Below are 17,026 nucleotides of genomic sequence, written 5' to 3' on the forward strand. Positions count from 1 at the left end.
CAAACTCATTACAGGCAAAAGTGGGAATTGAACCTGAGTCGCTGGTACTGTAAAGCATTGTGCTAACCACTACGCTACCGTGCCACCTCAATTTTCTTACAGACATTTACAGGAAATCAATGAAACACAATCGCATTTATTTTAAAAATTTGTGTGTTTTCCTTTCAAACCCAAAGCTCTGGGCATCTCTAATCAACCTCTGCTCTGGAGTGACAAGTTTGCCACTGATTTGTCTGGCAGCAACTGAATGCCAGAGCTCTCCTTCAGCACCACAGCCTGAAACCAGCCTCATATGTGCCAACAAGTTTCTGCATTGTGTAAAGTTGGTCCAACTTTGCATGTGAAAAAATGTTTGGCTCAACAATGCTGGACCATGTGTGCTGTAAGCCAGACTTGAATGAGTGCTTCTCACCTCCCCCTGGTGCCCCTCCTCCTTCACATTCTCCTATGATCCACTGTCCTATCCTATCAGATTCCTCCTCTCCAGCCCTTTACCTTTCTCACCTGCCTGGCTTCATCTATCACCTTTTAGCTAGTCCTCCTTCCCCGCTTTCTATTCTGGTGTCTTCCCCCTTCCTTTCCAGCCCGAAAGAAGTGTCTCCACCCAACTGTTTGTTCATTTCCATGGATGCTGTGTGACCTGAAACATTGGCTCTCCATATTCCTCGCCGTAGATGCTCTCTGATCTGTTGAGTTCTTCCAGCATTTTGTGTGTGTTGCTCTGGATTTCCAGCATCGACAGTCTCCTTTGTGTAAACAGTAATTGTACCCTTCAATATACAAACATTATTTTTGTTCGGCAACTGATTTGAAAATGTCTGAAATATGTATGTGTCAGAATTTCCGATTAATGATGAATTAACCTCGGCAGGATCCTCTGGTTGTAATGTAACGAGTTTCTTTATGTTACCTTTAGGTTCAGGTATTCATCCAATTAGAAGAGGATTTACTTGAAATTGTTTCAAAGTAAGTTTTTTATTATGATTTTATATATATATATTTGGTGTCTAAGACTTTTACTCAGTACTATATCTGTCAAGGTGGAGTGGAGAGTGAGCTTGTAAATCTGGCCGGAGCAGAAGATGTTGGGAGTTCAGGGGTGGCATACCACAGAAGGTGTGTGGGACAGATGGCAGAAATTCCCCTTTCCCGGCCCCTCCACACTCTCAGTCCACAACAGAGACCCCTATCAGTTTATCATCATTCACATATGTCATGGAATTTGGTTTTTTTGCACTGGCAGTACAGAACCATACATAAAATTACCACAGTACTGTGCAAAAGTCACCCTAGATATGTGCCTAAGACCTTTGCACAAAACTGTAGATGTTTGAGTTCTGATGACTTCCTCATGCAAATCTCATGCTGAGTATTAGCTTAATTGAAATTTGTAGTGTAGAGGGTTGGTAAAAATGGAGGTGAGTGAGGAAGTGCTCTATCCTCTATAGTCCATGCTATGCCAATTAACAAGGTTTTATCTCTAGTCTGGGTTAGGCTCATCAACATGTTGATGGTTGAAGTAGTTATCAGTGATTCATCCTGGGAGTTGTTTCTCAAGACCAAGAGACTTAGGGAGTGTTTGTGAATACTGATGGCATGTATTCTAAACCAAATTAATTAATGGTTGCACTGGAGCTATCAGGGTGGCCAAGGCACAATGAATAAAATTCCTTCTGCAGAAACGCGGGTGTTCTGGTCTCCACCTGGGGATGTGGGTTCGAATTTCACTCCTGACATCTGCTGACTCTTAAGAGTGCCACGGTAGCATTAGTGGATAGTGCAATGTTGGCACGCTCCATAGTTCAGAATCCAATTCCAGCACCCTCTGCAAGGAGTTTATACATTGTCCCCATCACCACGTGGATTTCCTCCAGGTGCCCTGGTTTCCACCCACAGTCCAAAGACATTCTGGTTAGTAGGCTAATTGGTCATTGTAAATTGACCTGTGATGAGGCTAGAATTAAATTGGTGGGTTGCTGGGCAGTGTGGTTTGTTGGGAAGGAAGAGCCTGCTCTGTGCAGTATCTCTAAGCAAATAAATAGATTCAAAAAAATATATATATATCTATTAGTATATCCTGCTCTCTTTAAATTGATTAACTCACCGCCGCCACTTGTACTTACATCAGCAACCTTAAGAGCACAATTATGCTGCTTCTGCCGAATTCAAATAAACTGGAATTTTCAGAATCAGAACATTGCTATTTTATTTGTTTAGCGATACAATACAGAACATTGCTATTTTATTTGTTTAGCGATACAATACAGAACATTGCTATTTAAAAAATGCAAACATGAGGAAATCTGCAGATGCTGGAATTTCAAGCAACACACATAAAAGTTGCAGGTGAACGCAACAGGGCCAGGCAGCATCTCTAGGAAGAGGTGCAGTCTGTGCCTCTTCCTGGAGATGCTGCCTGGCCTGCTGCGTTCACCAGCAACTTTGTTGTGTGTTACATTGTTATTTTATTTGTTTCGAGATATAATACAGAACACTGCTATTTTATTTGTTTAGCGATACAATACAGAACAGGCCAATGAGCTGCACCACCTATTTAACATCAGCCTCATCACAGGATAATTGACAATAACCAATTAACGTGTTAACCTGCACATCTTTGGACAGTTGCAGGAAACCGAAGTACCCAGAAGAAACCCATGTGGTCACAGTGTGTTGTCATTCTTTTTCACACCTTGTGCATCGGGCAGCATTTTTGCCGTTTCCATAGAATTTGACTGTTTTTTTTTTACGAGGCTTAGTTGCTAGCTTGACGCTCAACCCAGCATGGATGGACAGTGTGCAAGGAACCAGCTGGATTCAAACTCAGGACCATTCACCCCACAACCCGGTGCTGATGCCACTACACCCCCCATGTGGTCACAGGGAGAGCGGCGGGAGCTGAACCCTGACTGGTGATTGCTGGTGCTGTAAAGCATTGTGCTAACTGCTATACAACTGTGCCGTCTAGGGATTTTGCTGAAGCTTACAGTGGAAATTAGCAAAAGAGATGTGGTTTTGAGCACTGATGAAGTCAGAATTGTCAGACCACCAGCCCGTGGCACAGTTTTTTGCATGAGGTTAAGGGGTAGCATGACACCTTTCGAAACTTGCTTCATGATTAGTCAATATTTAAATGAGGAAATTGTGGTGAATAAATGGAGTTAAGCATATAAACACATCAGGGAGAATCATTTTATTGAGTTTCCAGAACTGTGTGTGTCCATTGCATTTAGAGATAACAAACTAATCTTTCTTACAGTAAAGTAGGTCAAAAGTCTCCATCTAACCATGCAAATGGATCCTATCTGCAAGATCTGGAGCAAAAGGAACTTGATATGTATTTATCCGCTTGTAAATTTTTGGATACAGCACTCTGTTTCCCTCAACAAGCAATGCCTTTATTCCAAATGTAAGTATGGGTGAGAAACTCTTTTCCTTTTGCTCTACTTTATCACTGTGCGTCAGTATTCCAGCAATATCTTCCCAAATGGGACTCAAGATATTAATGAATCAAGGAATTGGGGATTAGTGCAGAAGTTGAAAAAGCAGGATCAGAATCGGGTTTAATATCACTGACGTGTCATGAAATTTTGTTGTTTAGATCATAAGACGTAAATCTGGCCATTCGGCCCATTGAGTCTGCTCTGCCATTTCATCATGGCTGATCCATTTCCCTCTCAACCCCGTTCTCCTGCCTTCTCCCCGTAACCTTTTACATCCTGACTAATCAAGAACATGCCAACCTCTGACTAAGTGCACCCAATGACCTGACTCCACAACCAGCTGTGGAAATGAACTCCACAGATTCACTACTGTCTGGCTAAAGAAGTTCAAACTCATCTCTGTCGCTGGCTTGAGTGACATCCCTCCATTCTGAGGTTTTGCTCTCTGGTCCTAGACTCCCACACTATAGGAAACATCCTTTCCACATCCACTCTATCTAGGCCTTTCAATGCGCGATAGGTTTCAATAAGGTCCTCCCTCATTCTTCTAAATTCCAGCGAGTAAAGGCCCAGAGCCAGTAATCGCTCCTCATGTGCCTTTCATTTCCATAAACCTTCTCTGAATCCTCTCCAATCTCAGCAAATCCTTTCTTAAATAAGGACCCAAAACTGCTCTCAGTAGTCCAAGTGAGGCTTCACCAGTGTCTTATAAAGCCTCAGCATTACATCATTTTCTATTCTAGTCCTCTCAAAATGAATGCTAACATTGTAATTTCCTTCCTCATCACTGACTTAGCCTGCAAATTAACCTTCAGGGGATCCTGCACAAGGACTCCAAGGTCCCTTTGCATCTCGGAATTTTGAATTTTCTCCCCGCTTGGAAAATAGTCAATGCTTTTATTCCTTCTACCAGAGTGCATGAGCATACACTTTCCTGGACTGTATTCCATCTGCCACTCTGCATGAGTCCTTCTGTAGCTTGTCTACCTCCCCAAAACCACCTGCCCCTCCACCTACTCTGTCTTCGTATTTAGCATCAGCAGAATAGTGTAATACATAACAACAAACTATAAATTACAATAAGAAATATATATTTTAAGAAATTAACAGTGCAAATAGCAAAAATAGTGAGGTGGTGTTCATAGGTTGGTTCATTTTCCATTTGGAAATCTGATGGCACAGGGGAAGAAACTGTTCCTAAAACATTGAGTGTGTGTCTTCGGGCTCCTGTACCTCCTCCCTGATGGTAGCCATGAGAAGAGAGCATGTCATGCGGGGCTTGGAATAAAAGGTTCACCATCAAGGCTTTTTCCTTTACGAGAAAATACGAAGGTATCAATGCAGGCATGCTGGCCATACCTCCATAAGAACATATGCAATAGAAGGTGAGGCCACTCAGCCCTTCAGGCCTGCTCTGGCATTCAGCAATATCACATGGTATGCACCGTGGAGAGCATGCTAATTTCTTGCCTCTCCATCTGGTACGCAGGGGCCACTGCACAGGATTGGAAAAAGCTGCAGAGGGTTGCAAACTCAGCCAGCTAGCTCATGGGCACTAGCCACTCCAGCATTGAGTACATCTTCAAAAGTTGTCCTGCAATTGTACCCCCCAGACGAGAAAATCTGCAGATGATGGAATGAAGCAACACACATAAAATGCTGGAGGAACTCAGCAGGCCTCCAGTTCATTGTACCTTTCTCCTCCTTCCTACATAATCAATATATATCACGTTTATCCTTGTCTAAGAAAGGATGTGCTGACATTGGGGAAGGGTTCAAAGGGAGGATCATGAAACTGACTCCGGGATGGAAAAGCTTATCATATAGAGTTTTTGATGGCTGTGGGTCTCTACACGCTAGAAATCAGATGAATGAAGGGTGACCTCACTGAAGCCTATCGAATGTTGAAAGGTCTTGATAGAGTGGATGTGGAACAACATTTCCTGTGGGGAGGGGGGTGGAATCTAAGCCTAGAGGACACAGCCTCAGAATGGACTGCAATGATACAAGACCACAAGACATAGGAGCAGAATTAGGTCATTTAGCCCATCAAGTCTGCTCTGCCATTCCATCATGGCTGATCCTGGATCCTACTCAACTCCATACACCTGGTTTCTCGCCAGGAAACTATCAACTTCCACATTAAATATACCCACGGACTTGACCTTCACCACAGTCTGAGGCAGAACATTCCACAGATTTACTACTCTCTGGAAAAAAAAAGTCCTCCTTACCTCTGTTCTAAAGGGTTACCCCTCAATTTTGAGGCTGTTTCCTCTAGTTTTGGATACCCCCACCACAGGAAACATCCTCTCCACATCCACCTTATCTAGTCCTTTCAACATTCGGTAGGTTTCAATGAGGTCGCCACACATTCTTCTAAATTCCAGTGAGTACAGGCCCAAAGCTGCTAAACGCTCCTCATATCTTAACCCCTTCAATCCCAGAATTATCCTTGTGAACCTCCTCTGGACTCTCCAATGACAACAGATCCTTTCTGAGCCATGGGGCCCAAAATTGTTGACAATACTCCAAGTGCGGCTTGATTAGTGTCTTATAAAGGCTCAGCATTATCTCCTTGCTTTTATATTCTATTCCCCTTGAAATAAATGCCAGCATTGCATTTGCCTTCTTTACCACAGACTCAACCTGCAAATTAACCTCCTGGGAGTCTTGCATGGGGACTCCTAAGTCCCTCTGCACCTCTGATGTATGAACCTTCTCCCCATTTAGATAATAGTCCACACTATTGTTCCTTTTACCAAAATGCATTATCATATATTTCCCAACACTGTATTCCATCTGCCATTTTTTGGCCCACTCTTCCAATTTGTCCAAGTCCTGCTGCAATCACTTTGCTTCCTTGGTACTACCTATCCTTCCACCTATCTTTGTATCATCTGCAAACTTTGCCACATATCCATCAATTCCATTATCTCATTCATTGACAAACAATGTGAAAAGTAGTATTCCCAGTACTAACCACCAGTTACTGGCAGCCAACCAAAAAAGGTCCCTTTTATTCCCACTCACTGCTTCCTGCCTGTCAGCCATTCCTTGATCCATGCCAGTATCTTTCCTGTAACGCCATAGGATTTTATCTTGTTAAGCAGCTTCATGGGTGGCACCTTATCAAATGCCTTCTGAAAATCCAAGTAAATGACACCCATTGCCTCTCCTTTGTCCACCCTGCTTGTTACTTTCTCGAAGAACTCTTAACAGATTTGTCAGGCAAGATTTCCCTTTACAGAAACCATGCTGATTTTGACTTATTTTTATCATTTGTCTGCAAGTACCCCAAAACCTCAAACTTAATAATAGACTCCATCACTTTCCCAACCACTGAGGTTAGGATAACTGGCCTATAATTTCCTTTCTTTTGCCTTCCTCCCTTAACGAATGGAGTGACATTGCAATCTTCCAGTCCTCCTGGACCATGCCAGAATCAAGTGACCAATGCATCCGTTATCTCTTCAGCAACCTTTCTCAGGACTCTGGGATGTGGTCCATCTGGTGCAGGTAACTTTTGCACCTTAAGGCCTTTGCATTTGCCTAGCACTTTTCCCTCGGTAATAGTAATGCCACTCACTCTTGCCTACTGACACTCACGGACCTCTGGCATACTGGTAGTGTATTCCACAGTGAAGACAGATGCAAAGTACCCATTAAGTTCATCTGCCATTTCTTTGTCCCCCATTACTACCTCACCAGCATCATTTTCCAGTGGTCCAATGTCAACACTCACTTCCCTTTTACTCTTTATATAACCGAAAGAACTTTTGATATCTTGCTTTATGTTATTGGCTAGTTTGCCCTCATATTTCATTATTTCCCTTTTTATAGCTTTTTTAGTTGCCTTTTGTTGGATTGTAAAAGCTTCCCAATCATCCAACTTCCCACTCACTTTTGCTACTTATATGCCCTGTCATTGGCTTTATGCAGTCCTTAATTTCCCCCTTGTCAGCCATGGTTGCCTAACTCTGCCATTTGAGAACTACTACTTCTGTGGGACATATCTATCCTGTGCCTTGTGAATATTCCCAGAAACTTCAGCCACCTCTGCTTTGCTGTCATCCCTGGCAGTATCCTCCTCCAATCCACCTGGGCAAGCTCCTCTCTCATGCCTCTGTAATTCCCTTTATTCCATTGAAATACTGATACATGTGACTTCTGCTTCCTATCAATTTGCAGTATGAATTCAATCATAATCACTGTCTCCTAAGGGTTCCTTTACATTAAGCTCCCTAATAAGATCTAGGTTAGTACAGAACACACAATCTCATATAGCCTTTCCCTGAGTAGGCTCAAGCACAAGCTGCTCTGAAAAGTCATCTCGTAGGCATTCAACAAATTCCCTCTCTTGTGATCAAACACCAACCCAATTTTCCCAATCCCCTTGCATATTGAAGTCCCCCATTACAATTGTGTCAATACCCTTATTATATGCTCTTTCCAGCTCCCTCTGCAATTTCAATCCCACATCTTGACTACTATTTGGAAGCCTATATATGATTCCCATAAGTGTTTTTTTTACCCTTGCAGTTTAACTCCACCCACAAAGATTCAACATTCTCTGACCCTATGTCACCTCTTTCTAAAGATGTAATTCCATCTCTTACCAACAGAGCCACACCACTGCCTGTGTCTTCCTGCCTGTCCTTTCAATACAAAGTATATCTTTTGATGTTAAGCTCCCAACTATGTCCTTCTTTCAGCCGTGACTCAGTGATGCCCACAACGTCATACTGATCAATCTCTAATTGCGCCATGAGTTTGTCCACCTTTTCCAAATGCTGCATGCATTTAAATACAGCACCTCTGGTCCCGCATTCTTTCCCCTTTTGAATTTTGCCTGTGTGGTAAGATTTAACTCTTTGCTTTGTCTGCATTTGTACCCAAGCATTGACTGGTCCTTTCTTACATTCATTGTATACCCAACATCTACTTGTAAACGAGTTGGCTCATCCTCATCTCGATCATACTGGTTCCCATCCCCCTACCATATTAGCTGTTGCTGAAGCTTTGAAGTCTAGATTTCTACCTGCTCTTGATGCTGTTTGTTTCTGTGGTTGGCCAGGATGTTGCAATACGGGATATGTGCTCTATGAGTTATCAGCAGCTCTGCTGTCACTCTGTTTGTTGGATTAAGTTCATTAATGAAGAAATTACTTAAATTTATTTGTTTTTCATTGAGATACAGCATGGAGTAGGCCCTTCCAGCCCCTCGAGCCACACCACCTGGCAATCCCCCAATTTAACCCTTGCCCCATCATGGGACAATTTACAATGACCAATTAACCTACCAACCAATATGTCTTCGGACTGTGGGAGGAACCCGGAGCTCCCGGAGGAAACTCGCATGGTCATGGAGAGAGCATACAAACAGTGGTGTGAAATGAACCTGGGTCACTGGTACTGTAAAGCATTGTGCTAGCCACTATGCTTCTATCACAATTAAATCTTCAGGAACTTAAGTTCTCTGAATCCTTGTGTAAGTCAAGTGCTTTGTTTTTTTTTTCAGGTCACTAAGGTTCTTCGAGCACAGATACAGGGACTTTGGTATATTTAGTAGTTATCCTGCCTAATCCCAATGACCTGCAGTGGGACCATAGCTCTCTGTAACCCTTCTATCCCTGTATTTATCCAAATTTATCTTCAATGCTGCAATTAAACCAGCATCTACTACTTTCACTGGCAGCTCGTTCTACATTTGTATCATCCTCCGAGAGAAGAAGTTCCTACTCAGGTTCCCTTTAAATATTTCACCTTTCACCCTTAACCCTTGAACTCCAGTTCTAGTCTCATCCAACTTCTGTGGAAAAAGCCTGCTTGCATTGAACCTATCTATACCCCTCATAATTTTGTATATCTCTATCAAACCTCTCTTTATCCTCCTGAAATCCAGATTTAAAAAAAAACATACTGACCAATACAACCTTTCCCTATAACCCAGATCCTCAAGTCCTGGCAACACCCTTGTAAATTTCCTCTGCACCTATTAAATCTTACTGATCTCTTTCCTGCAGGTAGATGACCAGAATTGCATACAATATTCATCCAAGTATTAGTAGGCTATTCAATTTGCAAGTGTAGTGGCAGAGAAGCTTGATCACATCCTTTTTCTGTTCAATGCACATACATCCTCATCACTGGCCTCAACTCCTGTGAAATTGCTTCTAGTGACTTCATTCTTCACTATCATTGGCCCCAATACTGACTGGCTGGCACTAACGCTGACTTCTCTATCATGAATATTTTCAATTAACTTAATCTTAACTATTTTTAAATTAATGCAACATCAGATTAGCCTAGAAACTGGAGTGAAGCCACCTGACCTCATGAAAACACTTTGTGTATCTCTCTCTCTTCTGCCTATTGCTATCGATAAATTTCCTTTAAGAAATTGTGATTATCTGTCTTAAGAGAGCTTGAGGGCCACACATTTTGGAAAAGATATTACACACTGAGTATTTAAACCTGCAGTGACAATAGGAGGGTGTGCTGAATGGATTCTGAACAAGGTGAGGCCTCTGCACTGAGATTCTCCGTAGCAACAGCCTAGGCTATAACTTTGGCAAAACACAGGCTCTGTAGTACGTTGCCAATGACCCCACGTCTACTGATCAGTTCCACGTTGGATTGAAAGAATTGCAAGAGCATGTTTTCACTGTAAGCTGGAGCATCTTTGTAACTACATGTTGAAAAATCTTTATTGTTGTGATATTTTTAGGTACAGATGGGCTTTCGTTCCTGAGGTGGATGCTGAAGATTGTAGTCCATACATGGATATTGTGGAGTCGTTCCACGCATATAAACCCTATGCCGTGCGGATTCTAGATATTCTGGATCAAAATTTTGGGGTAATAAAATTCTCTAAAAATGTTTTTATTCCCATAAGACAATCTAAATTTAAAAAAAAATTTAGATATTTATTTATTTAGCTAGTGATACAGCACGGATCAGGTCTTTCCAGCTCAATGAATTGTACCACCCAGCAACCCACCTATTTAACCCTAGCCTAATCAGCTAAAAGTTCCTTCGTTAAAGTATGGGGTTTCCCTCCCTCCACTATTGATGTTGCCCTCACCTGCATCTCCTCCATTTCCCATATATCCGTGCTCATCCCATTTTTCCGTCGGCTTAATAGTGATAGGGTTCCTCTTGTCCTTACTTACCACCTGATCAGCCTCCGCATCCAACACATTATCCTCCACAACTTCTGCCATTTCCAAAGTGATCATACCACAAAACATATCTTTACCCCCCCCCCACTTTCCGCAGGGATTGCTCCCTCCGCGATTCCCACAACCATTCATCCCCACTAATCTCCATCCTGGTACTTATCCTTGCAAGCGGCCCAAGTGCTAGACCCACCCGTACACCTCCTCCGTCACCTCCATTTAGGGCCCCAGGCAGTCCTTCCGAGTGAGGCAACACTGCTTTCTGGTGACCAAGCATTTCAATTTACATTCCCATCCTGATGTATCGGTCTATGTCTTCCTCTTGTGCCAAGATGAGGCCACCCTCAAGATGGAGGAGCAACACCTTGTATTCTGTCTGGGTAGCCTCCAACCTGATGGCGTGAATATCGAATTCTCCTTCCGGTAAACAAACCACCCCTCCCATCCCACTCTGACCTTTTACCTACCTATTACTTCCTCCTGGGTGATCTCCTGCTCCCCTTTCCCCTCTGGTCTACTGTCCTCTCCTCTCCTCTCCTATCCCATTCCTTCTTCTCCAGCCCTTGACCTTCCCCACCCACCTGGCTTCACCTATCACTTTCCAGTTAGCCGCCTTCCTCTCCTCCCACCTTTACATTCTGCCGTTTTCCCCCTTCCTTCTCAATGCTGAAGAAGTGCTGCAGCCTAAAACACTGACTGTCTATTCAGTTCCATAGATACTGCCTGACCTGCTGAGTCCCTCTAGCATTATGTGTGTGTTGCACTGCACACTATAGATATTGATGTTCAACTAACCTAACTTAAGAACACAAGAGCAGGAGTAGGCCTATTGAGCCTACCTACCCTGCCATGATGGCTGATCTGGCCATGGACTTGACTCCACTTAACTGCTTTTTTGCCATGATCCTTAACTCCCCTATTATGCAAAAATCTATCAAACTCTCTTAAATATATTTAATGAGGTAGCCTGTACCACTTCCCTGGGCAGGGAATTTCACAAATCCACTACTCTCTGGGAAAGCACATTCTCTTAATCTCAGATGCAAGTCTATTCCTCCAAAACTTGAGGCTATGACCCTTGTTCTAGTCTCTCCTTCCAATGGAAGCAATCTTCCTGCTTTGTTAAACACAAGAGATTCTGCAGATACGAGGAAATCTACAGATACTGGAATTTCAAGCAACACACACAAAAGTTGCTGGTGAACGCAGCAGGCCAGGCAGCATCTCCAGGAAGAGGTACAGTCGACATTTTGGGCCGAGACCCTTCGTCAGGACTAACTAGTAAGAGACTTGAAAGTGGGAGGGGGAGGGGGAGATCCGAAATGATAGGAGAAGACAGGAGGGGGAGGGATGGAGCCAAGAGCTGGACAGTTGATTGGCAAAAGGGATATGAGAGGATCATGGGACAGGAGGCCTGGGGAGAAAGAAAAGGTGGAGGGTGGGAAAAAAGCCCAGAGGATAGGCAAGGGGTATAGAGAGAGGGACAAAGGGAGAAAAAGGAGAGAGAGAGAGAGAAAGAGTGTGTGTATATAAATAAAGAACAGATGGGGTATGAGGGGGAGGTGGGGCATTAGCAGAAGTTTGAGAAGTCAGTCTTCGTGCCATCAGGTTGGAGGCTACCCAGACGGAATATAAGGTGGTGTTCCTCCAACCTGAGTGTGGCTTCATCTTTACAGTAGAGGAGGCTGTGGATAGACGTATCAGAATGGGAATGGGATGTGGAATTAAAATGTGTGGCCACTGGGAGATCCTGCTTTCTCTGGTGGCATCCAGAACAACACACAGAATGTTGGAGAAACTTAACAGGCTGGGTGGCATCTACAGAATGAGATACAAAGTTGAAGTTTTGGGCCGACTACTTCTGTCTTTTTATCTGGAAAATTGCAAATGTCACTCCACACTTTAAGGAGGGAGGGAGAAGAAAGGAAATTATAGACCAGTGAGCCTGATTTCAGAGGTTGGGAAGATGACCATTATTAAGGAAGAGATTTCTGGGTACTTGGAGGCATATGATAAAATAGGCCAAAGTCAGTATTGTTTCTTTAAGGGGAAATGCTGTCTGACAAATCTGTTGGAACTCTTTGAGGAAATAACAGGCAGTATCAACAAAGGAAAGTCAGTGGATGTTGTTTTCTTGGATTTCCAGAAGGCTTTTGACAAGTGCCACATATGAGGCTGCTTAAGAAGACTAGAGCCTATTGTTTTCCAGGAAAGATATGAGCATGGATAGAAGATTGGCTGACTGGCAGGAGGCAAAGAGTGGGAATAAAAGGGCCTTTCCTGGCTGGCTGCCTGCCGTGACTAAAGGTGTTCCGCAGGATTCGGTGCTGGGATCACTTCTTTTCATATTATATGTGAATGATTTGGATGACAGAATTGATGGTTTTGTGGCCAGGTTTGTGGACACTATGAAGATAGACGCGGGGCAGGTAGTGTTGAGGAAGCAGGGAGGCTGCAGAAGTACTTAGACTGATTAGGAGAATGGGCAAAGTAGTGGCAGAAGGAATAGAGTGTAGGGTTGTGTATGGTCATGCACTTCGGTAGAAGGAATAAAGGCATGGACTATTTTCTATATGGGGCAGAAAATTTAAAAATCAGAGGTGCAAAGGGACTTGGGAGACCTTGTGCAGGATCCCTTGCTTTTGTATTCCAGTCCTCTCAAAATGAATGTTAGCGTTCATTTCGAGAGGACTAGAGTATAAGGCGCAAGGATGTAATGGCGTGGCTTTATAAGGCGTTGGTCAAACCACTCTTATGGGCTCCTTATCTCAGAAAGTATGTGCGGGCATTGGAAAGGGTCCAGAGGAGGTTCGTGAGAATGATTCCAAGAATGAAAAGGTTGATATGTGAGGATAGTTCGATGGCTGTGAGCCTGTACTCGCCCAGAGTGGAGGAGGCTGAGGAGAAGAGACATGATAGGGGTACACAAAACTGTGAGGGATGTAAGGTTCACAGTGAAATACCAATCCCCAGAACAGAAATGTAAAACTAAAGAGCAAATGTTTACAGTAAAGGTTTAGGGGAGACCCAAGGAGGATTTTCTTTTGATCCGGAGGGTGGCTGGAATCTGGAACACAGTCTGAGTAGATGGTTGAGGTAGGTAAGCTCACAGCACTTAAGGAAGATCCAAACGAGGGTGGCAGAGTAGCGGCTAGCGCCACACTATACAGTGCCGCCTGTAAGATTGGGGGGGTGGGGGGGGTTCAATTTCCGCGGCTAACCGTAATGAGTTTGTATGCTCTCCCTGTGTTCACTTGAGTTTTCTCTGGATGCTCTGGTTTTGGGTTAGTGAGTCGTGAGCATGCTAATGTTGTCGCCAGGAACATGGCGCCACTTGCGGGCTGCCCCCTCGGACTGTGATCGGTGATGTAAAATGCACATTTCACTGTACGTTTCCGTACGAATATGATGGCAAAATATAGTATTAATGGTAAGACTCTTGGCAGGGTGGAGGATCAGAGGGATCTTGGGGTCTGAGTCCGTAGGACCCTCAAAGCAGCTGCGCAGGTTGACTCTGTGGTTAAGAAGGCATACGGTGTATTGGCCTTCATCAATCGTGGGATTGAGTTTAGGAGCCGAGAGGTAATGTTGTAGCTATATACAGACATCCCACCTCTGCCGGAACTTCCAGGAGTCTCCCGCATATTAATAGTAGCTCCCTGATGCCCGCAAATTATATACAATATCACGGAAATCAGTTTTTTTGACAGCGAGCGAGAGAAAAGCAAGAGAGAGCGCGAGAGCGACTACGAGAGAGAGCAAGAGCGAAGGCAAGCGAGAGCGAAAGCAAGCAAGAGAGAGAGTGACAGCGCGCCATGGCAGAGTGTTCCAAAAAATATATAAAACGTACGTCACCCCAGACTACACTAAAGTGTACCCCTGCCTAATAGGGGTCAAAATAATGACAGTGTTGCTCACTGCACTGTTTGCAACAGTGACTTTTCTACTGCCCATGGTGGGTTAAGACTGTAAAAGACATGTTGAGGTGAGTTTAACAGGTGTCATTCGTTCATTAGCATAGCTAACGTTATTTAAACTAGCTGACCAGTTGCTAAGGAGCTACTCTAATGCAGACATCCCACCTCTCCCAGAAGTCTCCTGCAAATTGATGGTGCTTCCTCCCTGAAATGAGCTTTTGCAGGGTGGGATGTCTGTATGTAGGACCTTGTTCAGACCCCACTTGGGAGTACTGTGCTCAGTTCTGGTTGCCTCACTACAGGAAGGATGTGGAAGCCATAGAAAGGGTGCAGAGGGGATTTACAAGAGTGTTACCTGGATTGGGGAGCATGCCTTATGAGAATAGGTTGAGTGAACTCGGCCTTTTCTCCTTGGAGCGACGGAGGTTGAGAGGTGACCTGATAGAGGTGTATAAGGTGATGAGAGGCATTGATCATGTGGATAGTCAGAGGCTTTTTCCCAGGGCTGAAATGGTTGCCACAAGAGGACACAGGTCTAAGGTGCTGGGGAGTAGGTACAGAGGAAATGTCAGGGGTAAGTTTTTTACTCAGAGTTTTCAGTGTGTAGAATGGGCTGCCAGCAACGGTGGTGGAGGTGGATTCCATAGGGTCTTTTAAGAGACTTTTAGATAGGTACATGGAGCTTAGAAAAGTAGAGGGCTATGGGCAAGTCTAGTAATTTCTAAGGTAGGGACATGTTCGGCACAACTTTGTGGGCCAAAGGGCCTGTATTGTGCTGTAAGATTTTCTATGTTTTGATCCACATGTGACAAATAAAGCTAATCTAATCTAAATTTAAATGAGCCCCTGATTGCCAAGGCAGAGAAGGTTACAGACCAAATTCTGATAAATGGGATTAGTGTAGATGTGTATTTGCTAGTCAGCATGAATTTGTTGGGCTGAAGTGTTTGTTTCAGTGCTTTTTGACGACATGGAATGGATCCAACTCCATTGCAAAGACACTTAATAAGCATGGGTTAAAAGGATGAAAAATTTTAAAAAATGTATTTTTTTCTAATTTAACCCAGGAGGTGAATGGTGAAGAAGAGATGACATCCAGCTGTGTGTATGAATCTCCTCTCCTGACTCGTCGGTCTGTTTCCAGCATTCGGATGCTTACTCACTTTTTCAGAGTACTGTGTAACGTGTTCAAAACCCAACCAAATGGAACACTTGGAGCCCCAAATGCATACCATCTTCAAGACTTGATTTCTCCAACAGAACCTGCCACCGATGCCGATGTTGTTTTACGAAGAATAGAAGGAAATATAGCATTTGACTTTCTGGAAATGGCAACAGAACATTGAATTGAATATATCTTAACAATAACAGTAAAATAATAGATACTGGAAGAAATTGTTACTTTAGTCACACGCCAGAAATTTACCCTTCTAATGTTATTACCGTTACAGAACTGTTAACTGCAGAAGTTGCAAAGTTATATAATAAATGAAAATGAAGAACTCCATTTTAAATTGTATGCTTTGTAAATTTTCAGTAGTTTGAATAAGGTGCAGGGCAGAAATTAGTTCCATTTTCTAGGGGATAAATTATTGGGACCAATCCATACTTAATTTCCTGCAGTTAGAATCTAAATTGGACAACTTTTAATATGTATGCTGAAAAGGAGAATGGGTGAAACTCTGCAGGGTGATAGATTGTCTCTTATCCAGGCCAGCAGTGGCCTTACAATAAATCTTCTTTGACACAGTTCTTCCATCAAGGGCCTATCATCCTCAAAATTGCTTGTGACGGCAGTTAATAATACTAGAATATCTGATAACATAAACTAACATGACTATTTAAGATTTTGACCACTGTGAATGTGTGTAAATATAAACAATTATGTATATACATTTGTTTTCAGACTGAATTGCCTTTGTATCTAAACTGCATTAACACTGCACAGTTTTTGTACCCACCATCACCCCCACCCCCCCATGCCCTGCCTACATCCTGGTGGCCTCTACTAAGGAATAATCCTTCAAGGTATCCAAATGAGAATGTAAATTTAAGGGCTTGAAGAAAGGAAAACTTTTATTGCTTAAACTGGATTGATCTTTGTTTACAACATGATTTTCCATTGTTGCATATTTAATACTTTGAATGTGTGCCAAGAATAAATGCCTGTCAAATGATAACCCAAGTACTATTTTTGTCATCATTATTATGCACCATGTTATATAATGTACGTGATCATGTTTGTTCTTGGTAAATTTCCTACATAAGTGATTTGCCATTGCTACCTTCTGGGCAGTGTCTTTACAAGACGGGTGACCCCAGCCATTATCGATACTCTTCAGAGATTGTCTGCCTGGTGTCAGTGGTCACATCACCAGGACTTGTGATATACCCCAGCTGCTCACATGACCATCCACCACCTGCTCCCATGGCTTCACGTGACCCTGGTCAGCAGATGAGCGGAGGGAAGGTGCACCTTACACCT

At 43.3% G+C, this 17,026-nt stretch overlaps 1 protein-coding gene across 3 annotated transcripts in view; it reads left to right on the forward strand.

Moving 5' to 3' along the window:
- Nucleotides 1-16,720, forward strand: part of dop1b (DOP1 leucine zipper like protein B) — a 199,853-nt gene extending 183,133 nt beyond the window's left edge. For 2 of the 3 annotated variants that reach the window (XM_063050333.1, XM_063050334.1), the window contains exons 34-37: nucleotides 917-966; nucleotides 3,260-3,409; nucleotides 10,174-10,303; nucleotides 15,609-16,720. In XM_063050333.1, coding sequence (XP_062906403.1) covers nucleotides 917-966; nucleotides 3,260-3,409; nucleotides 10,174-10,303; nucleotides 15,609-15,887 — 609 coding nt within the window. In that variant the 3' untranslated portion in view covers nucleotides 15,888-16,720. Of the gene's footprint in view, nucleotides 1-916; nucleotides 967-3,259; nucleotides 3,410-10,173; nucleotides 10,304-14,334; nucleotides 14,471-15,608 lie in introns of all 3 variants that reach the window. The other variant, XM_063050335.1, reaches the window with a different exon arrangement.
- Nucleotides 16,721-17,026: the final 306 nt, after the last annotated feature.

This window comes from Mobula hypostoma, chromosome 6 (assembly GCF_963921235.1).
Source record: "Mobula hypostoma chromosome 6, sMobHyp1.1, whole genome shotgun sequence".
Taxonomy (NCBI): Eukaryota; Metazoa; Chordata; class Chondrichthyes; order Myliobatiformes; family Myliobatidae; genus Mobula; species Mobula hypostoma.